Source organism: Mytilus edulis, chromosome 4, assembly GCF_963676685.1.
Source record: "Mytilus edulis chromosome 4, xbMytEdul2.2, whole genome shotgun sequence".
In the NCBI taxonomy this organism is placed as follows: domain Eukaryota; kingdom Metazoa; phylum Mollusca; class Bivalvia; order Mytilida; family Mytilidae; genus Mytilus; species Mytilus edulis.
Window position 1 is genome coordinate 31,566,332 of NC_092347.1, and position 27,302 is coordinate 31,593,633.

Below are 27,302 nucleotides of genomic sequence, written 5' to 3' on the forward strand. Positions count from 1 at the left end.
TTGCGCAATACTGTGCAATTGAAGATTTCTTGATTTTGCGCAATACTGTGCTATAGGGCAATACTATGCAATTGAAGACTTCCTGCTATTGCACCCAATAATACATATAGTTTACACAATATGTTTGGTGTGTATCTCCTGCAATATCAGTATTTTTTGCATTATATCTAATTCAGAAATAATCAATGTAAAAACAGAAAATTTTAAGAAAATAAACTAGAGGCTCTAAAGAGCCTGTGTCGCTCACCTTGGTCTATGTGAATACTAAACAAAGGACACAGACGGATTCAAGACAAAATTGTGGTTTGGTGATGGTGATGTGTTTGTAGATATTACTTTACTGAACATTCTTGCTGCTTACAATTATCTCTATCTATAATGAACTTGACCCAGTAGTTACAGTGGAAAATGTTAGTAAAATTTTACAAATTTTGTGAAAATTGTTAAAAAAAAATGACTATATAAAGGGCAATAACTCCTTAGGGGTCAATTGACCATTTTGGTCATGTTGACTTCTTTTTAGGTCTTACTTTGCTGTACATTATTGCTTTTACAGTTTATCTCTATCTATAATAATATTCAAGATAATAACCAAAAACAGCAAAATTTCCTTAAAATTACCATTTCAGGGGCAGCAACCCGACAACGAAATGTCCGATTCATCTGAAAATTTCAGGGCAGATAGATCTTGACGTGATGAACAATATTACCCCTGTTAGATTTGCTCTAAATGCTTTGGTTTTTGAGTTATAAGCCAAAAACTGCATTTTACCCCTATGTTCTAATTTTAGGCGTTGCGGCCATCTTGGTTAGTTGGCCTGGTCACCGGACACATTTTTTAAACTAGAAACCCCAATGATGATTGTGGCCAAGTCTGGATTAATTTGGCCCAGTAGTTTCAGGGGAGAAGATTTTTGTAAAAGATTACTAAGATTTACGAAAAATGGTTAAAAATTGACTATAAAGAGCAATAACTCCTAAATTGGTCAACTGACCATTTTGGTCATGTTGACTTTTTTGTAAATCTTACTTTGCTGAACATTATTGCTGTTTACAGTTTATCTCTATCTATAATAATATTCAAGATAATAACCAAAAACAGTAAAATTTCCTTAAAATTACCAATTCAGGGGCAGCAACCCAACAACAGGTTGTCCGATTCATCTGAAAATTTCAGGGCAGATAGATTTTGACCGGATGAACAATTTTATTCCATGTCAGATTTGCTCTAAATGCTTTGGTTTTTGAGTTATAAGCGAAAAACTGCATTTTACCCCCATGTTCTATTTTTAGCCATGGCAGCCATTTTGGTTGGTTGACCGGGTCACCAGACACATTTTTAAAACTAGATACCCCAATGATGATTGTGGCCATGTTTGGTTTAATTTGGCCCAGTAGTTTCAGAGGAGAAGATTTTTCTAAAAGATGACTAAGATTTACGAAAAATGGTTAAAAATTGACTATAAAGGGCAATAACTCCTAAAGTGGTCAACTGACCATTTTGATCATGTTGACTTATTTGTAGATCTTACTTTGCTGAACATTATTGCTGTTTACAGTTTATCTCTATCTATAATAATATTCAAGATAATAACCAAAAACAGCAAAATTTCCTTAAAATTACCATTTCAGGGGCAGCAACCCAACAACAGGTTGTCCGATTCAACTGAAAATTTCAGGGCAGATAGATCTTGACCTGTTGAACAATATTACCCCATGTCAGATTTGCTCTAAATGCTTTGGTTTTTGAGTTATAAGCCAAAAACTGCATTTTACCCCTATGTTCTAATTTTAGGCGTGGCGGCCATCTTGGTTAGTTGGCCGGGTCACCGGACACATTTTTTAAACTAGAAACCCCAATGATGATTGTGGCCAAGTCTGGATTAATTTGGCCCAGTAGTTTCAGAGGAGAAGATTTTTGTAAAAGATTACTAAGATTTACGAAAAATGGTTAAAAATTGACTATAAAAAGCAATAACTCCTAAATTGGTCAACTGACCATTTTGGTCATGTTGACTTTTTTGTAAATCTTACTTTGCTGAACATTATTGCTGTTTACAGTTTATCTCTATCTATAATAATATTCAAGATAATAACCAAAAACAGTAAAATTTCCTTAAAATTACCAATTCAGGGGCAGCAACCCAACAACAGGTTGTCCGATTCATCTGAAAATTTCAGGGCAGATAGATTTTGACCGGATGAACAATTTTATTCCTGTCAGATTTGCTCTAAATGCTTTGGTTTTTGAGTTATAAGCGAAAAACTGCATTTTACCCCCATGTTCTATTTTTAGCCATGGCAGCCATTTTGGTTGGTTGACCGGGTCACCAGACACATTTTTAAAACTAGATACCCCAATGATGTTTGTGGCCATGTTTGGTTTAATTTGGCCCAGTAGTTTCAGAGGAGAAGATTTTTCTAAAAGATGACTAAGATTTACGAAAAATGGTTAAAAATTGACTATAAAGGGCAATAACTCCTAAAGTGGTCAACTGACCATTTTGATCATGTTGACTTATTTGTAGATCTTACTTTGCTGAACATTATTGCTGTTTACAGTTTATCTCTATCTATAATAATATTCAAGATAATAACCAAAAACAGCAAAATTTCCTTAAAATTACCATTTCAGGGGCAGCAACCCAACAACGAAATGTCCGATTCAACTGAAAATTTCAGGGCAGATAGATCTTGACCTGTTGAACAATATTACCCCATGTCAGATTTGCTCTAAATGCTTTGGTTTTTGAGTTATAAGCCAAAAACTGCATTTTACCCCTATGTTCTATTTTTAGCCATGGCCGCCATCTTGGTTGGTTGGCCGGGTCACCGGACACATTTTTTAAACTAGATACCCCAATGATGATTGTGGCCAAGTTTGGTTAAATTTGGCCCAGTAGTTTCAGAGGAGAAGATTTTTGTAAAAGTTAACGCAGGACGACGACGACGACGACGGACGATGCCGGACGCCAAGTGATGAGAAAAGCTCACTTGGCCCTTTGGGACAGGTGAGCTAAAAATTAAAATTATGAACACCCCAATTCTAGAGTACAGGTTTTATTACATTATTCTTCCAATAAATATAAGAACTTCATAAATAATTAATATTTTCCAGTGTATGCTAGTTTGACAAAACAGAGTAATAAATATTAAATACATGGATGATGCAAAAACATATACACAACCTAAAAAAACTCAACTTACTACACATAGAATTGTACATATCTTCTAAAGATGCCACAGCGATGAGTTGTTCCTTACAGCTGGTATGATAAGGCTTGATACATTCGTCCAAGGTTTCAATTATCCTAAACAAATAAACAGATACATTTAATCATTAATAAAATACTACTATCATCTACTGCTTGTCTCTAGATTATGTATAAGCTGCTCCTAGATATTTCAGCCTCAGCTAACAAAGTTGTAAAAGTTGACAGATTGAAAGGAAAGTTAGGAAACCCTCAAGGTGGTAGACCTTCAAAGGGACAGAACTCTTAAAAAACATTTGTATGTTAGCTCCATTTTTTTTTCTTAGTTTCTTAATAATATAAAATCAATAGAGAAAATAAAGTCCATGTAGGCACTTTTCTTTCTAGTCCTTTCTAGAAGATATTAGCTTTATAAAAGAAGCACAAAAAGGTTGAAAGGTTCATGGTATTGCACATGAATTTGTTTCTTCATCATCTCACTGCCACAAAAGACATCTTATTTGTTCACACATGTATTAGGTATGGTCCTTTGATTTCATTTTATACAAATCTAGTCCCTGGTGTGGATAGTAAAATTCTTGAAATTTTGTTTGCATATACCTTATCCAGAGGTACTTCTGACATTTAAGTTACTTTTGTCTACACCAATTGTTCTCTTGTGGATAGGTTGCAATCATATCACATTTTATTTTATGCTAATAATAATAACCTCCAAAATTGAAATCCCTAACCTAAATCTGGGTACAATTATAATCTGATTTCAGTATGTTGCTATGCTGTGTGGTTTTGGTTCATTGCTAGAAGTGTTATGGTATCCTAGAGTTGCTAACTTCTCCTTCTTTGGTCTCCGTGGAGAGTTGTATCATAATCAATCATACCTCATCTTTTTACTTTAATATTTCACTTACTGGCACATCTCTTTAACATTTCCTGGGTTGATTTGAGAGACTGGCATCATACAAGTCTGTAAAGCCATCATATCACATGGACTATCCAGCGCTTTAAAAAAGAGGGAAAAAAAGCAGGTGAAATACTTAGGAAAAAATTATGTTTATTAGCCTTGTACATCTATGACTGGACACTGCTAAAAAGAATGAATTAAACTTGTAAATTACACAAGTTCTTTTAAACATTAAAAGTTTCATTGGACAAAACAACTTTTTAAGTGGGGGGAGAAGAGGGAAAAAAGGGGAGGGGTCACACTTGATATCAACAATCTAAAATTCAAACTGATTGATCATGTTTTATGTCCATAATGAATCTCTGGAACAAATGTCAGTTTGATTATATGTTACATATTTTTAAAGATTATTTTCCTTCTTTTTATGTTTGCAGCAGAACACATTACTTGCATGAGAAAATTTGGTTGTCCAGTGCAGATATCACATACAATGTTATCTGAAAACTAAAAAGAACTACATTAAATTGCAATCAAATTCAAATCAGTATTTATCTAATTTTCTGTACCCATGCTAAATAGCTATGCATCTTTCTACATTCAATACATACACAAGATTCTATTTTTAAATTTTTGATAAAAAATCTAAATAGATAAACTATTACTAATATTAATTGTTCCATCACTTCATTGCTGATCTCAATAGGTCACTATTAAAGTGACAACCTATATTCTTTAAATTCATTAAAAAAAAGCTGCCCTAAGAACACATGATACACCCTCATTGTGCATATTGAAATTGTTGCAAGTATTAAAATGGGATATTTCAAAGGCATCTTCTCAAGTTTTTACCAATGCCAACAAACATGTCAAGTTTCCACTGAATCAATCAAAGCAAACTGAAGTTATGGTACAATATGTGAAAATTTACTTAAATCTGACAATTAAAGTCCCATAACTCTGGAGTAACAAACCAGATTTTTAATTTTACACCTCACCATACCAGTAACTAATGAGGCATAAACAAAAGTAGGGTGTTTTAGATGATAGTCACATACAACTAGAGGCTCTAAAGAGCCTGTGTTGCTCACCTTGGTCTATGTGAATGTTAAACAAAAGACACAGATGGATTCATGACAAAATTGTGTTTTTGTGATGGTGATGTGTTTGTAGATCTTACTTTACTAAACATTCTTGCTGCTTACAATTATCTCTATCTATAATGAACTTGTCCCAGTAGTTTCAGTGGAAAATGTTAGTGAAAATTTACAAATTTTAAGAAAATTGTTAAAAATTGACTATAAAGGGCAATAACTCCTTAGGGGGTCAATTGACCATTTTGGTCATGTTGACTTATTTTTAGGTCTTACTTTGCTTTACATTATTGCTGTTTACAGGTTATCTCTATCTATAATAATATTCAAGATAATAACAAACAAGAATGTGTCCCCAGTACAAGAATGCCCCACTTGCACTAACATTTTCTATGTTCAGTGGACCGTGAAATTGGGGTAAACCCTCTAATTTGGCATTAAAATTAAAAAGATCATATCATAGGGAACATGTATACTAAGTTTAAAGTCGATTGGACTTCAACTTCATCAAAAACTACCTTGACCAAAAACTTTAACCTGAAGCGGGACAGACGGACGAACGAACAGACGGACGAATGGACGCACAGACCAGAAAACATTATGCCCCTCTACTATCGTAGGTGGGGCATAAAAACGGCAAAATTTCCTTAAAATTACCATTTCAGGGGCAGCAACCTAACAACCGGTTATCCAATTAATCTGAAAATTCCAGGGCAGATAAATCCTGACCTGATAATGTCAGATTTGCTCTACATGCTTTGGTTATTGAGTTATAAGCCAAATACTGCATTTTACCCCTATGTTCTATTTTTAGCCATGGCAGCCATCTTTGTTGGTTGGCCGGGTCACCGCACACATTTTTTTAAACTAGATACCTCAATGATGATTATGACCAAGTATGGTTAAATTTGCACCATTATTGCTCTTTGCAGTTTATCTCTATCTATAAAAATATTCAAGAAAATAGCCAAAAAACGGTATAATTCCTTAAAATTGCCAATTTAGGGGCAGCAACCCAACAACTGGTTGTCAGATTCATCTGAAAATTTTAGAGCACATAGATCTTTACCTGATATACAATTTTACCTCGTGTCAGATTTGCTCTAAATGCTTTGGTTTTTGAGATATGAGCCAAAAACTGCATTTTACCCCTAATTCTATTTTTAGCCATGGTGGCCATTATTATTGCGATTTTTCAAGAATGGACAAAAATGTGAGTTTAATTACCGTGATTTCGAGAGAAAAAAATCAGCATACAGATATATATGTTTCAGTTATCAGAATGAGAGTTCTTATTATTGCGATACCCATCCAGTCGCATTATTCACAACATTAAAAACCTTGCAATAATTTCTGAATTTACAGTAATTGATAGTATTTACCTTCTTCTTATTCCATACTGTGTTCATCATTCTTCAATGATCCTTCATGCATTCATCATTCCTGTTATACTCAAGGGTACAGGTTAGTTCTAATGCACTGTGCATATTCTGATATTTACCATATACTTTTTTGCACATGAATCATCCATCAGTTTGAATTTTAGATAAGTGTGTATACAAATGAGTTGACATAATAGGGTATTCATACGTTCACATAATAATATTGTAATAGATAAGGATGCATGACGATAAAAGGGATATTTTCAATAAAACTGCTGACACTGCAAATTCAGAAATTATTGCAAGGTTTTATTAACCTAAATAATGCCACTGATTCAGTACTGCAATAATAAAACCTCACATCATGATATCTATTGCATATTCTGTATACATGCAGTTTTCCTTATTGCAAAAATATTGAATCATTGTTTATTTTTCAAAAAAAATGCATCAATAAATTCAAGGGAAAATTTCTGAATTTACAGTATTCAATTATAAACCATTTTTTATACCCTCATTTAAGGAGCACAACAATCTTGATAAAATCTTGAAACACATATTTAAAAGAATTTCAAGAACTGTAAGTTAGAAAGACCATGCCTATATTAACTGGAACTACCATAAACGACCCTTAAAACTTAAGGGCTATTATATAAAAAAAAAGTATGTTGGAAGGTATCAAGCTTATTTCATTTTTTGATTAAATATGTAATATGTATTACTATAATTTTTCAAAATTAATTGCAGAACAGTTTTTAATATTTATAGTATGTAACTAACATAATTGTAAATCTATACAGTAAGAATTGAAATGTGTTATTTTTGTTGGGGAGTTCCTGTCAATATAGTACTTTTATGGTAAGACAATACATGATTATCATATCAGTTACAAAGATAAATATACATATAGAAATGAGTTATTAAACATTAAATATACCCTAATTCATAACAATTGAATATGTACATAAAAAAACATACCCATAGTTTTGTCTTCTTTTGGTTCTGGCTCCTGTTAAGAATAACATATTTTTATTTCAAATATAATTTACTGTAATTTCAAGTATATATATATATATATATATGTATGTTCTTTAAAGCACTGGAAAGAACTATTCACTTGCATGGCATTCAATCTATGTAATGTGTTATGGAGTGAAAATTTTGTGGGTATTTACAAAACAGAACCTTTTGAAATCGAGCAAAAAGGAAGGGATTCTTTTTCACTAAAATTAGCGGATCTGACCTCATTTACAATCATCAAAGGGATTAGTTTAAAAAAAAGACCATTTTTGGTAAAGATTGATTTCATTGGAAGGGAAGGATATATATATTAGGGAAATAAAACTATATATATATTTTTAAAACCTGCTACTTTGAATTTGTGTTACCTAAATAGATAAAACAAAATACCTTTATTCTGATGTAAGTGTAAGAAATGCAATTGGGAACAGATGATGCCCCCGCTAGCATATAATGTTGTACAGGGACATAACTCAAGAACTGTAAAAGTGATGCTACCAAAATTTAAAATTAAACAGGAGTTTTGTGGTAAAAAGATTTATATATACATTTCATAAAATTTAGTTGAGACAAACTTAAATTAGAGAAAGGAAATGAAAAATTCAGCAATTTTTCCCATTTGTCGGTTACATTTCTGTAAATATTGACAATGCATTTTCCCATAGGAACTCCCTTTACGGCTAAAACTGTACCCCTTTTACTATGAAGTTTTGAAAAAAATCATATCCTAGAATGGAAAGTTCATATGCACTACTATTTTTTTAAAGGTCAAAATATAGGGCTGTGCGGCACATTTTCAACCTTTATATGCCCCAACTTTTAAGAGTTTAAACTTAAACTAAATTTCTTAACTATCCCTTCCTCGACTGTAGGGTTACCATAGATTTTAATATAAACAATTCTCACATGCATATTTTTCTGGTAACTTTCACAAATTATGTCTCTATGAGATGCAACTTACAGATCAGAACTGGGAACCAGTATGTAAACAAAATTAATCTTCTATGAATATTCTAAATCTCCCCAAAAGAGGCTTGGCTTGAGAAATAGCTGTATTTACAAAGTGCAACCTGTAAAGGGGCATAACTCTAGAATGGTAAGAGTGACATAACCAAAATTTTAATATGACATGTGTTTTGTGATAATAAGCATTGTGTATCAGATTCATAACATTTGGTTGAGGCAAACGTTAGAGAACGGAAATGAATTTGGGATGTACGTACGGACGGACAGACAGACATACTTACGTACAGAAGGACAAGGGTAAAACTTAGTTTAACTTACTGCCCCTTCCACTATAACATTAGCATAAAAATGTAAACTTATTTGAAATACATCTGAAAAGGTTATACACATTGTTGAAGGAAATTGACCTGTAGATGCTGACAACTACATTATTTGGTCACTGGTGGATAGTTGGTCAGATTGGCAATCATACCACATCTCCCCAGTTTATATCTTATTTTGAATGTTTCATTACTTACTGGTTTTACTGTTGTATCATCTCCATCTGAAATAAAATAAGATACTTAAGTTCACAGGTAAAAGCATGTCAAAATGTATACCATCCAATTCTGGGCCCCTGATACTGTTTAATTTCAAACTGATATTTTTTTCATTGAACTGTAAATAATAATTTCTGAATATTATGTTTAATTGATTATTTATTTGAATTTATCATAACATTTGTATTTCTATTTGTTCTGAAATGGACATTTGTTGATATTTGATTTCGTGGTTTTGTTAATCTCTGTATACAAAGCCTATTGAAAATATGTTATTCATTGAACATTTGAATTTGTGGTTCACATGTACCCACGAAACCTACAAAAAATTGGTATCCAACGAATAATAATAAATCCACAGTATCTCTTTTCAATTTATGAAGGTTATCAATGGCTGACAATTTGAATCATCCATAATTTAATATTTGTTATCTTCTTTTTCATTGTTGTTTTTTTGTTGTTGTTTAAGATGATATTTAAGATTGAATTCTTAAACAGTTCAGGAAGGTATGAGGTAAACAAGAATGTGTCCTAAGTACACGGATGCCCCACTCGCACTATCATTTTCATGTTCAATGAAATTGGGTAAAAAGTCTAATTTGGCTTTAAAATTATAAAGATCATATCATAAGCAACAAGTGTACTAATTTTCAAGTTGATTGGACTTCAACTTCATCAAAAACTACCTTGACCAAAACTTTAACCTGAAGACTGGCGAACGGAGGCACAGACTGATGAACGAACAAAGGAACGAAGGCACAGACCAGAAAACATAATGCCCCTCTACTATCGTAGGTGGGGCATAAAAAAACATTTTTATACACGACATACCTAAACTAATAGTGATGTTCTCTGCTTCTGGTTTAAAGCCAAGTTCAGGATCATCTATACAAATATACAAGTTATTTTGTTAGTACAATGTAATGAAATATTACTCTTACCATAAATGAATTCAAAAGGTGCTACTTTCCACAGCTATTTATTCCAGATATAAATCAATTTTTAAACAATGAAATCAGAAAAAGGAACCAGCATTTTTTGTAAGTTAATATTGATAATGATGAAGGGTTGATTAACATCCAGTCATATGCATAATCAGTTGATGAAAATGATAATATGATAGGATTAGAACTAGGGTTTGTACAAAATCAACATACAATGCAAGCAAGAATTTTAAGATGCTAGTACTCAAGCTTACTGTAAATACACTTATGTGCAGCATAGGTGACTTTATGGTACAATGAAAGACTAAATTTTAATTGTATTCTGTCTTGTGTTATCATGTTTTGTAAATTTTAGAAATATGTAGAAAATAGTAACGAATGGTACATATGTGATTATCTAACTTGAAACTCATTGGAATTTTGCAATTGATAAGGGGGCGCTACTTCAAGCACATGTTTTTATAATCCAGCCTCTTTTCCAAATAGCTGCCAAAGGAAGAACACACAGAAATTTGGTGACATTCAATTTTCATAAAATATTTTAATCCCCTCCCCCTCCCCCTTCTTCCACCTTGAAAAGAGGTTTGTTAATTGTTGAATTGAATGAGGGCAAAAAGAGCGGTATCTGCTCCCAAAAGTTGAAATGTTACACTATTATTAACAAATTTATAGTCAAGGGGAGATAACTCTTAAATTGATTGACTGTTCAAAAAATTTAATTTCAATAATTGATGACATTTGTCTTCTTATTTATTACATAATATGCTCATTGGTTCAGACTGTAACGATAGTATTGTATATTTAAATTCATAATTGATACTTATAATTGTAGTGTATGCAAATTTTATACATGTATCTTTTGATATGATTGATTTTGAAACATAAACTGTCACATCTGTGGCCTGCATCATCATAATATGTGTTAGTTGTTATTTTGACTTTAGCGGACCATAAAACAAATTATGATATATGACACCTCCTAATTGATGTGTGTTAACTTGAGAAGCAGCAAATACCAACTTTCAAGTCCATGGACTGGTGATGGACAAATGATATGACCTTTCCCCTTTTAAATTCCTCATCATAATACCACCAAATCATAGTAAGTCACATCAAGTTGCATACAAAAAAGAGTCCAAAAAATAATCCCTTGAATTTGAAAGTTGTAGGAAATTAATCCTATATTGCAGTAAAATAATTTCTGTGTCACCAATATTTATCTTTAGTGTTTCAAAGCACCATTCTTTTTTATTTGGTTTTTCTATATAACATTTTGGAAACTTTATGTTACATGGTTATTATAGCTTGTACACAGGGAAAAAAAGGGGTGAAAGATTAATTGGTTAACTTCCAATGATGTTTTTTTTCTTATATGAGTGAAAAGTTATGTTATGTTAAATTGTGTCTGTAGTACTGGACATGATAAAACTTATGCTAAGTAACTCTTTATTTGGAACAAAGATAAATTCTGCAAATTTTTTTAAAAAGTGCAAATTAACAAAGACTAAAAGTTGAAAATCAATGGTGGTATTACATCATAATGAATATTCATATATAGACAAATCGAGAATGGAATAGGGAATATAACAAAGAACAACAACCCGACCAAAGAGCAGACAACAATAGTATCATTTTGATGTGACAACAGCTTAAAGGTTAACTAAATTAACAAAAGAATTTAACCTGATACAACAGACTCATCGACAGACAGACACAAGCAGACCAGTAAATGGACTGCCTCCTAACTACCGTAACATGTCATTATAATATGCATCTTACCATAATACGGTATAGGCTCAATGGGATATAACCATGTAGGTCTAGGAGGTGGTGTGTATGGATCAAGTAACATGTCGTCTGGTAAACTGTCAAAGTTTACAGCATCATGGCTTTTGAAATGATGTGTAACATGTGTATGATGTACCATATGTGACTTGGATAAAACCTGAAATATAAAGTTATGTTATATATCAATATTGATGATAAATAGGCTATGTCCTCTCCTTAAAATATTCCATCATAATTATTTAAGAATTGTCCTCTTCATTTTAATATTCTGTCAAAATAAGTTAAATAAGACTGAATTATGGTATTAAGAAAGTCAAAACTAAAGGAAATTATTGTGTTCCTCCATTTATAAAGGGCATATAACTCTAGAATGGTGACTTACTGCAAAGTTTGAACTGTGTTTGCAATGAGCAGCAGGGCATACAAATCTGAACTGAAATGTAAAATACCTGTACAAAGAAGACTTTCTACTGAGTATAAGATAAGCAACTTACCTGTACAAAAAACTTGTACCGAGTGTCCAGTGGTGTGGAATATAGGACGTCTAAATCCAAAGTGGATCCACATTTAACTTTGCTTTCCACTGATGGTATGTGGATATAACTATTAGATGGAGAGAACCATTTCTTAGCATTGTGGTAAGAACTTGGCTCGTACATCTTAATAATATGATGATATCTGCCATATGGTTGAAAGTACTTGGGTGCCCTCGCCTACAATAATTACACATGTGAAAAAAGTAGTCATACAAAATTTTATTATTGTATAAAGCAGATTTATGTACCAAACACAACATTTTTCTTTCGCTGAAATATTTCAGAAAATAAAAGAGATAAATACACGATTTTTACAGTTCAAAGAGACAAAGTTGTATGCAAAATTTTACCACAATCTGTGACACATACAGCCCATTTACTGCAAATTGACCTTAAGGAGAGTGTTCCATTGCCTGATAGTCAGTACAGCCGCTGTTTTAAGTTTGATAATAATCTTTGCTAAGCTTTACTGCAGGTGTGAAAATTCGCAAAAAACTTACATTAAAACTTAGTCTATTAACATATTTTGGTAAAGTTTTTATAGCAAACTTCACAAGTCCGTCATCATCACTAGTAAAATTTCTCTTCAGATAAAACTCTGGATCATAATTATCAGCTTTTATCTCAATAAGTTCTCCGGGAGCAGGACTTCCATCAGGCTTAGTTACTTTTATCTAAATAAATAAAACACATAAAACTAAAAAAACTCATTGGTATAAAGATAATAAAGCTAGAAAAGAAAGAGGAATGAGATAGCATTTCATCTACATTAGAAACTAAACTGATAGTGTAAATTCAGAAATTATTGCTTGCATTTATTATTGCGATTTTGAGAAAAATCGTGTTTAATTCATATACAAATTTTAAAATGTGAGTTTAAATTATTGCGTTTACAACTCTGTTGCCTTTTTTAATAATAGAAACCTCACAATAATTTCTGAATTTAATGTAATCAAAGTGCTTGAAAGTACTGAAAAGTAAAATGTATTGGTTGTTAATGTTGATTTAACAGCTATTCTTGACAAAGGAAGATAACTCCAATTTTAAAAGATGAGGTAACAATGACATAATTTATATTTTTAGAACAGATATTTGATTCCTGCACCTAGCAAAAGTTATTTTATTTTCTTGACAAGTAAAACATCATTTTATGCCTTGAATATCTGAGCATATATTACCTCAATAAATTTCTGGAAATGTTCATTGATAGTATGCTTAGAATGTAATGATCAATGCACTATATTTGTGTAACAAAAAAGGTAGTGATCAGCCATGGAACATTTAAATATCAAGTCAGTCCCATAAGGTTTCGATTGCATTACATGAAATCTTTACCTAAAAACTGAGTATCTCACAGAATATTACCTCCCTTTATGGAGGATTTATATTTAGTAGGACCAAAAAATTAATGAGAAATGAGTTCATGGACATGAATGCCTGTCATACGAACCTCAGGAACATAAGAAAGAACACAAAAAAAGAAAACATTAAAGTTTTTTAAACGATGATTTCTGCAAAATGAAAACTAAGTAGAAACGTGCAATATCTATTAAAGGCCTATTATGTTAAAGGAATAGACTGTTCTCATATGTCCATTGGTCTTTGCTGATAAATTGTTTCAGACTCTGTTCAATAGTTATACAGAATTTAAGATGAGCATATACAATTGCTAATGCACCTACCAAATGTACAAATGACTTACTCTAGCATAATAAGGGAATGCATCCTTAAAATATCCATGTGTGTCATCTTCAAATTTCAGTTTGACAGCTTCAAATGTCATTTCTGGTCCCTTCACTGTCCCATTTAAAGATATGGCTATAAATAAAAATAAAGAATACTTTACAGTATCTCATTACAAGAAAGTTAGTTCTATTAATTCATGGTTGTGGATTGTTATCCATTTCCAGCAAGGAAAAGTATTTCTTTTATTCAAAAATTGAATGCTTCTTTTTGTAACTTCATTGGGGTGTAAAAGCATTGACCAAAGTACATTTTGTATGAAGCGTGGAAATGCTGCAGTCTAAAAATGTGCTCATGGTCAAAGCTTTTACAACCCTATGAAGTTACAAAAAGAAGCATTCAATACTTATAATTTAATTTTTTAGCTAGGTTCATGAAAACATGATTTTTATCAAGTTTTTATTTAATTGACTTGTGCACTTTATTGTGGAACCTCGTGTCATCATGAATGATTGTGTAATGAAGTTGATTAAGGAACAACGCGAGATTGCAGTCTAGCCAATCAGAATAAGGTATTATAATGAAACATACATCTAATGTTATTATTACACTACACAGATTGATATGAATAAGTTATATGAAGAATTCTCTAGCTTGCAGATCCAGGTGAAGTAAAATTAAGGGGAAATAGGCATTTTAAATTTCTGGGTTGAAATGATCTTCTCGAGTCTGCCATACACAGATGATAAGTTTCACTCGGATCTGAGCTTTTTTGTGAGTAATGTGTTCACTATATATATATTAAGACTACACTGACATACATCTACCAGAATGCCTTTCTTCTATCAAGTCAATAAGAAGGAAAATAAATGACCAACTTTGAGGCAGTCATATAATATCTGTCTACCTGAAGGTTGTCTGACAGTAACACATAAATAACCTACTATCCTTGTAATGCATACCTGTAGCCTGCTCTGTGACTATGGCATTGATCATACCTAGAGTCCCATCAGAGTTATACATATGTCATAGAGGCATTTTGAGTAATTTTACCTTCAGCATTTTGTATAGATTTGGACTAGTTCTTATTATTTGTGGTGTCATAAATTTAGAGAAATCATCACGTGACAAGTTCAAGTTGAGTTAATTATGTATTATGTAATTAATTGAACATTCTCATTTGCATCAGTATTATTAGTTGACATAATTGTAATTATGAATTTGTACTAATTAGAGTGAATTCGTTTACTCAAAACTTGTCATGATAAAATAGTATATATGTTGTTAATTCAATAAGTAAGAACAGAGTAGGATAGTAACATCAATAGAATTGTATTATTACAGTAGGAGTCATATTATGTAGACATTTACCATTGTATGTGATTTTGGTTTGGAATTAAATTAGAAAATCTTACTGTGAGTTTGGTATTAGTTCAGTGCCACAGCTAAGTTCACGTCTTCAGCATCTCTAGCTGACCTCAACGTTTTTCTAATGACTTTTACGTATAAAATTATGACCCCGTAACAAGGAAGCCAGCAGCCTCTTTGTTACACATACCTGTAGCCTGCTCTGTGACTGTAGCATTGATCATCAAGTTTCCATATCTACTGAAGTTGGAGGAATCTAACATAAGTTCTGAACCATCTACCATATATGTCTCACAGCCATCAATCTGTAAAACAGGACATAGGATAACTTTACAAATTTGCAATTAAGTATTATTTTTGTTTAGGTGTGGAAATTGTGGACAGAAAGAAGGAAGAAGCTCCCAGGTGTCAATATAGTCTATTATGCTCCTCACATTATACTTATTCAATTATTGAAATAATCATGAAAGTTTTTTCTAACAGAACTTTTTGAATCAGTGTTGTCAATAGCTGTTTTTCTTGTGTTTTACACAACTTTTTGTTATCTGTTTGGTCATACAATCAGGCATGGTTACCTTTTCAGGTATCTCATAGTATTTACATTTTTCAAGAAAACTTTCTAAATGGTCTGTAAAACCATTGTCAAAATAGAAAAAAACCTTTTTATTGTCTAAAGTTGTGAAGATACAAAGAAGATAGCATGTTTCTTTTTAATAATTTTTTTTCCACATGTCTCTCATGTTTCATAATAATTTACTAAAATCATGAAACTATAATTTTGTAAAAAATTGCCCTTAAATCAAAATCAGAAATTTTGCTTAAGTACAAATAATCTGCCCACTGGAATGTTTATTACTTCTAACTGGAAAATTTTTAAAGCATGTATGATAAGACATATACTGTATAACTTTGTCAATATTTTATTGTCTTGATTTTAAAGAAGCTCACATCCATTATTCTAGTGGCACATGGTCTTTCTGAATTATCTCTGCTGCGGTAGTAGTAAAAGTATGGACTGGTATCTTGGAAACACACAGATAATTCTACTTTCCCTTTGACTGGTTTGCCATATGTATACCTATTTATAAAGTAACATACAATTTCTTTTAACATGTTTTGGTGCATGGTAAGAAAATGCTTAACACTAAATTACAAACAATTACAAACATTTTTTTCAAGAAAAAACCTTATAAATAATTGTAATAAAAACCCTGAGGGCTGTTCCAAAAAATAAATGTATGAGGGGGACGGGGGGGGGGGGGGGGGGGTGCACTTTTTATTTGACCCCACCATGCATACATTTTAAATTTGTTTCATTTAATTGTTCAAGCAATCTTTCTTAAATATCCACCACCCATCAATTTTAATAAAAGTGCCTTCCTTCCCCCCCCCCCCCCCCCCCATACAATTAATTCTGGAAAACATTGTCATTAAAAAACCTTATAAGGTACCTTAAACAAGTCAATACTCACTTGGCACAAACTGTTCCTTGAATAGTTTCAGTTGTAGGTAATAAAAATGTTGGAGCTGTGATTGTGACTTCATATTTGGGCAACACTAAAATAAATATATACAAAATCAATTGTGATTTAAAAATTTATTCACAAGTTTCTAACTGCCCATTCCAAATTAAAGCATTACTTTAATGCCAATTTTATATCATAAGTATATATAGCAAAGCCACATATACCAAATCCACAACTTGTAACCATCAGAAGCAGATGCAGAAGTTTAACTACCAGTACTGTCACTGAAGCATAAAATGTAATTCCCTGAAATTTGAAAAAAATCTTAGAACAGCATATTATAATCTTCTGCATGTGACCAAATGATTTAAGATAATAAGTCAACTCCCTCAAGTGTGAAATTTGGCAATCTTACCCATTCTTTCATTTTTATATATCATGTCAATTATTTAGGCTTAAAAGTAGCCAAATAGTGTTGTACATGCAAGTGAACTCTAGTTGTGAAAAGTCTTTGATATATATTCTGTAAGTTATGGTAAAAATAGTCAAATGTAGCACTTATCAAAGTCCCCCAAGTGTATAATGTAGGTCATAATGACCCAATTATTGCTAACAACAAGTTTTGACATTTTCCATTCTATGTTTTAAAAGTCAGTCGACAATATTTTTATTTTTTTAATTCTTACCATATTCCTGAACTGAAAATCTTCCTAAAGCCATCAAGTCAGAACAATAAATAATTGAAATATCTCCTTTTTCTGGACACCAGCAATAATATTTTTATTTCTTTAATTCTTACCATATTCTTGAACTGTGAATGGTTGTACATGTTCTTTTCCTTCAACTAACATAGTAATCTTCCATTCTCCTAAAGGTGGGTCTTCTGATAGTGGCATCTCAAAACTTAATAATCCTTCAGAAAAATAAAACATAATGATTTAATACATATGAGACAACTATCTCCTGTGTGATATGTGTTACCAATCCCTATCGATATCTAATACATATATTTTAACAATTATTGTGTAATAAGTGTAACCAATTTCTACTGATGTTCACTGCATATGTGACAACTATCTCTTGTATAATATGTGTAACTAATCACTAATGAGATAGTGTGATATGTTGATTTTTTTGTTTGTTTCATACATGTATACATGTGCGACACATTTTATTTTGTTATAGTTAAAATATATATGTAATATCATTAAATGTGGTGCCATCTTTGCATTAGATGTTGGATATTAAGTTTAATACATGTATTTTCAAAGTTTACAGCATTGATAACTACCAACTCTTGTACATGTTGTAGTTGAAATTTTATTTCCTGATTTTATCAACCAGTGTATATGGGAACAATAAACATTAAAAGAGAATCTACATGTATCTCAAATATATGCTGAAATTAATATAACTAAAAGAAAATAATTATACTTAATCAAACTGTCTTTATTTTCCCTACAAGTGTAACTTCATATATACACTAGGCTGTATATCTTAATATACTGCTTAAAGAAAACAAGATATTTATATTCTATATCAGTTTTTCGTGTTTTCAAAATTAAAAGTATTTGTACATGTACCCTATATACAAGGTTTAAGCATGTGACTTATCACAAAATTGAATAATATTAACTTTTTTCTCCTCAAATAAATGCCTTCTTTCAAAATATTTCATACCTTTATTATTTTCTACATTCAACCACTGCATTACACGGACATCACCAGGATTCTTCACTGTAACTAGAGGCAGCTAAATCATATGTCAAAAGAAATAATTTGTACAATAGCTTTCAACGTGTAATCTTCTAAAAACATTAAAATAGACAAGGCAATCTAGATTTTCACTCCTGGATAGTGTAAAATTTGATATAAAAAAAAGAAGACATTTGAACTTTTAACGATCAATATCTAAATATATTTCTTTAAACTGCAATATAATTTGCCATAAAAAGTGTAGACAACCCCCCTATCTTTAAATTTATCACATGAAAAGAATGGAAAAAAAGATGGATGAACTGTATGAAAAATACCAAGAAGAATGCAATAACATTAATTTCATAAGAATATTGGAGTATTGCATTCATTTACTATGAAAAAAATATAAAACTACTGTTGTATGTTCTATTTTACCAACAAACAATTACTATAAAGCACCCCCACCACATTCTGTATGTAAGTGTCAGTGTCCAAAGTCAGGAGCCTGTTATTCAGTTGTTGTTGTTTGTTGCTATGTTACAAATTTATTTTTCATTTATTATTTTGTACATAAATTAGACCTTTAGTTTTCTCGTTTGAATTGTTTTACATAAATTTGTATTTTCAGGACATTTAAAAGATGACTATGCGGTATGGTCATTGCTCATTGATGAAGGCTTTAGGGTGACCTAAAGTTGTAAATTTCTGTATCATTAGGTCTCTTGTGAAGAGTTTATACCACATCTTCTTTTTTATATTTACATGTATGCTATATCCTCATCACCTAACTGTACCCGCTAAGCAAATACATAGCTTAGATTTTTCCAGCCGTCATCAGTGACCAAAGCACTAGATCCTTTTCAAATGTACTAGATCAATATGCAGTAAAACAACTTACCATGCCTGTCCATGGCTTCAAGTCTTTGTTTATTGTCATTCCTCGGAACTTTACTGTAAACAGAAAATAAGTTGCTCATGCTATTAAGGATAAGTACAAAGCTTTGTTGATACCTCTTCGGGAAACTTGAGGGATTTTGTCTGAAAAGAGGTTTTGATAAATCATAACCTCATTGTAATTTTTTTTTTGTTGAAGAAAATGTAGAAAAGCAGGCTTTCTTGGTGATCTTTGGGAGATAAGTTAGTTGAAGTAATGATCAGGAGGAGGGCTTTTGAACTAAGTAATTTGTCTTTATTGTAACCTTCTTTGTGTGATAAATTAATGAAAATAGTCGCTAGTCACTGGAAATACATTGGATTGCAGGAGGCTGGAGAATTTTTTCTTAAACAAGTGCCGATTTAGGTTTGTCCAACGTACATGTACATAAACCCTACACTCTCCCTCAAAAAAAGAAACAAATATATAATTATTTTTAATTTACAGCCAATGTTGCCAAACAAAATGTAAGGTACCCTTAAACCATTTCAGTACCCCCAAACTCCTCCCCCCTTTTCCATCAAATCCTGGATTCCCACCTGTTATAGTTATTTAAAGAAATTTATATTTAAACTGTTCCTCTGCATTTCGTACATGTGCAAAAAACATTTTTTTTTTAGAAGACATTACTAAGTTGTAAAACTTGTGTTTCATCTTTTGTTTAGTTTCTGAACCATAAAATATGGTTGAACTATATATCATAAACTCTTCAATTTATTGTTGATTTTGCAAATTTATCATGTACTTTGTAACAGTTTCCTTTTATTACATCTAGTACTTTGTTTTAAAAGCTTCAATACACTTGAAAGTTAACATGGTTAATTGCTCACTTAAGTCAAGTCTCCAATCTGGATAAATCTTGGTTTTACTACTATCACTTTGTTTTGTAAATTAACTAAATGACCTAGCTGTCATTGACAATTTGATATTTAATATTCACATGATAAAACTAGAAACAGTTTTTACCATATTTTTGTCTTATTTTGCCCTCCAATACACTTTGCTGTCAAATGTCAAATTAATTTGCTATCCTTTTCCAAGTTTACTGTTTTTTTTTAAAAGTGACCAATAGATTATCTAATCAAAATACTGTGTATTCATTATTATTAGGGGTTTCCTGAGAATAGGGGAAACTCAAACTTAAGGAATATTCCATACCTGCCAACTTTTCAAAATGCCCATGGGGTTTTTACGTGCAAGATGTTACAACCCTCTTACTTTCCTACAAAACCTCCAAGGGGGCTCCAAATACATTTTAATGTTGGTTTTTTTTGGCTTCTTCAGACTTTAACAAGACAATAGCCATTGTAAAATGAATTGTTTTATTTAAAATTATGGACAAAATTGCTCTTTCAAAATTTTAATTTGGGAGCCTCCATGGAGGAAATCCCCAGCAAATAGTGACAGTTGGCAGGTATTATTCAAGGAAGTACACATCTTTCTAAAGGTTTGTACACAGTAGACTTTGACAAAACCATGATTAGCCATGAAAATAGAATGTTTCATGAATCCATCAAAATTGAACAAGAAAATGAATGAATCCACAGTAATTTGTTTTATTGAGGTTCTAACTCGTTGATATTTATCCCAAATCTACTTTTATTTATAAGTTTTTACTATGGAAAGCTACAATCAAGTCCATGTTTGAAAAGATCTTCAAATTATGATATTTCTTGAGCCACATACATGTATGATTATGACTCAGAAGACAGATTTTTGCAAATTTATATAAAAACATAGCAAAACTTTCTGAACTTACAATTATTGTGATTTCAGGAAAATCTGCATACAGACATATATAATATGTCAAATATCAAAATGGGAGATCTTATTATTGCAATGTTCACCATGTTGCATAATTTGCATTCATAAAAACTTTGAAATAATTTATGAATTTGCAATAGTTCATTAAATGATTTAAAAAGTTCATTAGTTTGCATAGAGAGTTATATTGACAATTCTTGAGTAGTTAAATTAAGATGGAGTGGAGTACTAGTGTACATGTAGGTTGTACTTATAAAGTAAAAATCCTCCATTGGTCTGTAAATAGGATAAGAATTTCAATGATGTGACAGAAATGGAAGAATGTGTTGTGTATATGTTATGTTAACTTACCTGTCTCCCCTGGTTTATAAATAGGTTTATCAGTTTGTATAAAAGTCTCTAGAGCTGATTCGTGAATCTCCACTTCGGTAGTATCTACTCTGGTGACAGTAGTTGAGACACCTGTCTCTAGAACTCTGGTTGTTTCTGTCTGTAGAGTAAGCTTATGTTTCCCACTTAAGTCAGGAACTGTAAAATGGTGACATACTCTGCCATCCTCTATAAACAGAAAATTGTTCCTTGAAATTATAGTAAATAATACAGGACAAGAAAAAATGTTTGTTTTGCTGCATTTACACTATTTCATACAAGGAATTATTTGAATCTGGAATAATTAGAGTTTTAAAAAAATACTTCAAAATTTATTAAAAACAAGAATGTGTCCATAGTACACAGATGCCCCACTTGCACTATCATTTTCCATGTTCAGTGGACTGTGAAGTTGGGGTCAAAACTTTAATTTGGCATTTAAATTAGAAAGATCATATCATAGGGAACATGTGAACTAAGTATCAAGTTAATTGGACTTCAACTTCATCAAAAACTTCCTTGACCAAAAACTTTAACCTGAACTTTGCACTATCATTTTCTATGTTCCATGGACCGTGAAATTGGGGTCAAAACTTTAATTTGGCTTTAAAATGAAAAGATATCATAGGGACATGAGTACTAAGTTTAAAGTTGATTGGACTTCAACTTCATCAAAAATTACCTTGACCAAAAACTTTAACCTGAAGTGGGACGAACGGATAAACGATTGAACAGATAGATGGACAAACGAACAGATGTACAGACCAGAAATCATAATGCTCCTCTACTAACGTAGACATGGTAGATGGGGCATAGAAAACTAACCCAAATAAATAGGGTTACCAGTAGCAATGCCCACATGGTTATGGTTCATTTTACTTTCAATAATATTTCGGTATGAATAAACTAGCCCCCTTTAGTCAAGCATTTATGTCTAACCCTCCTCAACACTTTCTTTACTGGATTCACATGATTCATGAAGCATTTCTTATCAATTTTCTAGAATTGAAAGTCTTTACATGAATTTCAGATCAAATTGCTACCTTCAAATTTCAAGCTCAATATATATATATACACAGAATTTTTTTTTAGTTCCGATCTTATCATTGTGAATCTTTGACAACAGATGACTGTACTGCCTTCATTAATGAAGGATTACCATACCACAATAAGTAAGCTAGGAATAACTTTTGAGCAGAGACCAAAATTGGCAACAAAAGGTCATTGTACAGCCTTTAAAACAAACAGCTGCGCCATGAGCGCATGATATGCCCAACGTCTTGTGTGGAAGTTTTATGCAATAATCATAAATAGTATCTGAGAAAGTTTTAAGCAATAACCATATATTGTTTTTGAGACATGGAGGGACATGTGAAACCCCCAACCCTGTTTTTTTTTTACAAAAAACTAAATATCACTAAAATAAAATTTTTAATCAAAACCAAAAAGTATACAGATCTTTAGATTAATATAACAAAGAAGTGTGTAAAGTTTTAAGCAATAATCATAAATTATTTTTGAGATACGGCGCGACATGTAAAAAAATCCTCCCCTGTTTAACAAAATACTCAATAACTCCAAAATAGAGTTTTGAATCATCACCAAAAAGTATACAGATGTTTAGATTAATAAAACAAAGAAATGTGTAGTTTTAAGCAATAATCATAAATTGTTTTTGAGATACGGCACAACATGTTAAAAAAACCTCCCCCTTTTTTACAAAATACTCAATAACTCAAAAATGAAATTTTGAATCATCACCAAAAAGTATACAGATCTTTAGATTATTATAACAAAGACATGTGTAAAGTTTTAAGCAATAATCATAAATCGTTTTTGAGATATGGTGCGACATGTAAAAAAAAACCCTCCCCCTTTTTTACAAAATACTCAATAACTCAAAAATAAAATTTTGAATCATCACCAAAAAGTATACAGATATTAAGATTAATATAACGAAGAAGTGTTTAAAGTTTTAAGCCATAATCAAGAATTGTTTTTGAGATACGGTGCGACATGTGAAAAAAACACACCCCTGTTTTAGTTACAAAGTGCCGTAACTCAAAAAGTTTTAATCTTATTTTCACCATCATAAGAAACAACTATGTTAAGTTTCATGAAATTTGGACAAGTCGTTCTCAAGTTACGGTGCGACATGTTTACGCAGGACAGACAGACAGACGGACGGACGGACACAGGACATTTGTATACCATAATACGTCCCGTCAAAATTTTGACAGGCGTATAAAAAAAAGCAAATAAAATTTAGCAAAATGTTCAGTAATATCTTGTGTAATAATAAGTTACCATTAGTAGTTCCATTTCCCAAGAGAACATCACTTTCGTCAGCCAAAGACAGTGTTACTAAGTAATTAGCTTGTATGTCTTTATCATCATGGAAGGATATACAAAATTCTTCTCTTGATCCCTGCCATAAATTACGAGGTGCTGTGAACAAGTACTTACTGAAAAATAAAGATAATAAAATATATATAATAAATGTTAACATAGAAAGTTGTTATAAAGATTACCAAGCCAGATATTTTCATCTTTAAAATAATGATGGAATCTGAATGCATAACATTCAGTCTGGGGTACTACTTGTACAGATACAGATCTTTAGATTATTATAACAAAGACATGTGTAAAGTTTTAAGCAATAATCATAAATCGTTTTTGAGATATGGTGCGACATGTAAAAAAAAACCTCCCCCTTTTTTACAAAATACTCAATAACTCAAAAATAAAATTTTGAATCATCACCAAAAAGTATACAGATATTAAGATTAATATAACGAAGAAGTGTTTAAAGTTTTAAGCCATAATCAAGAATTGTTTTTGAGATACGGTGCGACATGTGAAAACCAGGTGCTCCGCAGGGCGCAGCTTTATACGACCGCAGAGGTCGAACCCTGAACAGTTGGGGCAAGTATGGACAAAACATTCAAGCGTGATACAGCTCTGAATTTGGATTGTGATCAAATTTTTGACATTACATGGTTTTTTTTACACAAAACAAATGTCAAGATTTTACAAATCAATTAAAGATTTCTTCTTATTTAAATCTAAAATTAAATAGTTGACACAGCATAGGTTTCTGACACAGAATGAATGTGGTCTAATGAACTTAAAAGTTTTTTTTTGCCTTTGAGCAATTCACTATGCTGTTGAATATTAATCCTCTCAAAAAAATGTTTGAAGAAATTTTCTTTTTATTTATGAAATCTGAAATGAGAAAAATTTAACCCCCCCCCCCCCCCTTTTTTTCACATCCCCGTTTCCCTTTTTCCAAAACTGAAATCAATTCAAATTTCTAATGGAGTTTGCAACAATAACTACTCTTTTAAATACATCATAAAATATTAAAATGTAAAATAAAGTGCTTGTTATCACTGAATGGTAAAGATTGGTTGGTAGTAAAAGTGAATATACATTGTTTATTGTATAAAACAATAAAAAAAACTTCATCAGCAACATTTTATATTGGCAAATTTCCAATGAAGTTATTTACATAAAGTTATTGGCAAATAAAAATAGAAAATGACATCATAGTCATGTCTGGCAAATTTCCAACATACATTATCTAAAACATTTTAGATAAGATAAGGAAAAAAAGCTTCATCAGCAACATTTTATATTGGCAAATTTCCAATGAAGTTATTTACATAAAGTTATTGGCAAATAAAAATAGAAAATGACATCATAGTCATGTCTGGCAAATTTCCAACATATATTATCAACTACTATTCTATACAAAGAAAGATAACTCCAATTGAAAATTAATTGCTATTGCACAATATTGTGCAATTAGATATTTCTTGCTATTGTGCAATACTGTGCAATTGAAAATTTCTTGCTATTGCACAATACTTGATATGGAATCCTGATTTGGACCAACTTGAAAACTGGGCCCATAATCAAAAATCAAAGTACATATTTAGATAAAGCATATCAAATAAGCCCAAGAATTTAATTTTTGTTAAAATCAAACTTAGTTTAATTTGGACCCTTTGGACCTTAATGTAGACCAATTTGAAAACTGGACCAAAAATTAAGAATCTACATACACAGTTAGATTTGGCATATCAAAGAACCCATTTATTCAATTTTTGAAGAAATCAAACAAAGTTAATTTTGGACCCCCATTTGGACCAACTTGAAAACTAGGCCAATAATTAAAAATCTAAGTACATTTTTAAATTCAGCATATCAAAGAACCCAAAGGATTCAATTTTTGTTAAAATCAAACTAAGTTTAATTTTGGACCCTTTGGACCTTAATGTAGACCAATTTGAAAACGGGACCAAAAATTAAGAATCTACATACATAGTTAGATTCGGCATATCAAAGAACCCCAATTATTCAATTTTTGATGAAATCACACAAAGTTCAATTTTGGACCCTTTGGGCCCCTTATTCCTAAACTGTTAGGACCAAAACTCCCAAAATCAAACCCAACCTTCCTTTTATGGTCATAAACCTTGTGTTTAAATTTCATAGATTTCTATTTACTTATACTAAAGTTATGGTGCAAAAACCAAAAATAATGCTTAATAGGGCCCCTTTTTGGCCCCTAATTCATAAACTGTTGTGACCTCAACTCCAAAAATCAATCCCAACCTTCCTTTTGTGGTCATAAACCTTGTGCTAAAATTTCATTGATTTCTATTTACTTATACTAAAGTTATTGTGCGAAAACCAAGAATAATGCTTATTTGGGCCCTTTTTTGGCCCTTAATTCCTAAACTGTTGGAACCAAAACCCCCAAAATCAATCCCAACCTTCCTTTTGTGGTCATAAACCTTGTGTCAAAATTTCATAGATTTCTATTCACTTAAACTAAAGTTATAGTGCGAAAACCAAGAAAATGCTTATTTGGGCCCTTTTTGGCCCCTAATTCCTAAAATGTTGGGACCAAAACTCCCAAAATCAATACCAACCTTCCTTTTGTGGTCATAAACCTTGTGTTAAAATTTCATAGATTTCCATTCACTTTTACTAAAGTTAGAGTGCGAAAACTAAAAGTATTCGGACGCCGGACGACGACGACGACGACGACGCCGACGCCAACGTGATAGCAATATACGACGAAAAATTTTTCAAATTTTGCGGTCGTATAAAAACAAAATGGTTTGATGGAGATTTGTGCCATCTCCAAAACAAATTAATAAGTTACGGTAAAATATATTCCAAATTTCCTTATGACCCAATAGTGAGAGGTCACTATTATAAGCTGAATAAGCAATATTCTAAACTAAGAAAATTTAAGGAGGCTCGCGGGTATAAGATTTTCAGAAAAAAATTAAACATTAATTTTTCATTGCAAATTTTATTGATTACCTTAAGTAGCTGTTACTTTATCATATGGTACAAAAATCATTCCAAAAAATCAATTCGTGTTGGCCCCAGCGGACTTTTAAACTGTAGATGCCATTGAAAAAGCTTCAAATTATCTCCCTTTGGTGCAAAAATGCCATTTTTTGGCATAAAAATTGAAATATCTTTTTTAACTCATCGGTGACTGAAAGATCTGAGCAAGACTTGATGGTTCAGATAGTAATTTAATAATGTCTGACAAATATACAATTGGTATCGCTGTAGCGACGTTACGTAACAAGTAATTGTCCCGAAGGTTTGTGCG

The 27,302-nt window shown here is 31.6% G+C and overlaps 1 protein-coding gene across 8 annotated transcripts in view; it reads right to left on the minus strand.

The window, feature by feature from the left end:
* Nucleotides 1–27,302, minus strand: part of LOC139519441 (alpha-2-macroglobulin-like) — a 99,028-nt gene that overhangs the window by 53,354 nt on the left and 18,372 nt on the right. For 7 of the 8 annotated variants that reach the window (XM_071311541.1, XM_071311539.1, XM_071311538.1 and 4 more), the window contains 17 exons: nucleotides 23,969–24,126; nucleotides 21,644–21,850; nucleotides 19,493–19,545; nucleotides 18,577–18,649; nucleotides 17,696–17,809; nucleotides 16,903–16,987; nucleotides 16,379–16,508; nucleotides 15,621–15,735; nucleotides 14,082–14,197; nucleotides 12,880–13,053; nucleotides 12,338–12,556; nucleotides 11,835–12,000; nucleotides 9,943–9,996; nucleotides 9,091–9,116; nucleotides 7,565–7,595; nucleotides 4,121–4,211; nucleotides 3,208–3,311 (listed from right to left, as the gene is read on the minus strand). In XM_071311541.1, the coding sequence (XP_071167642.1) occupies nucleotides 3,208–3,311; nucleotides 4,121–4,211; nucleotides 7,565–7,595; nucleotides 9,091–9,116; nucleotides 9,943–9,996; nucleotides 11,835–12,000; nucleotides 12,338–12,556; nucleotides 12,880–13,053; nucleotides 14,082–14,197; nucleotides 15,621–15,735; nucleotides 16,379–16,508; nucleotides 16,903–16,987; nucleotides 17,696–17,809; nucleotides 18,577–18,649; nucleotides 19,493–19,545; nucleotides 21,644–21,850; nucleotides 23,969–24,126 (1,916 nt within the window). Of the gene's footprint in view, nucleotides 1–3,207; nucleotides 3,312–4,120; nucleotides 4,212–7,564; nucleotides 7,596–9,090; nucleotides 9,117–9,942; nucleotides 9,997–11,834; nucleotides 12,001–12,337; nucleotides 12,557–12,879; nucleotides 13,054–14,081; nucleotides 14,198–15,024; nucleotides 15,101–15,620; nucleotides 15,736–16,378; nucleotides 16,509–16,902; nucleotides 16,988–17,695; nucleotides 17,810–18,576; nucleotides 18,650–19,492; nucleotides 19,546–21,643; nucleotides 21,851–23,968; nucleotides 24,127–27,302 lie in introns of those variants that run through there. The other variant, XM_071311545.1, reaches the window with a different exon arrangement.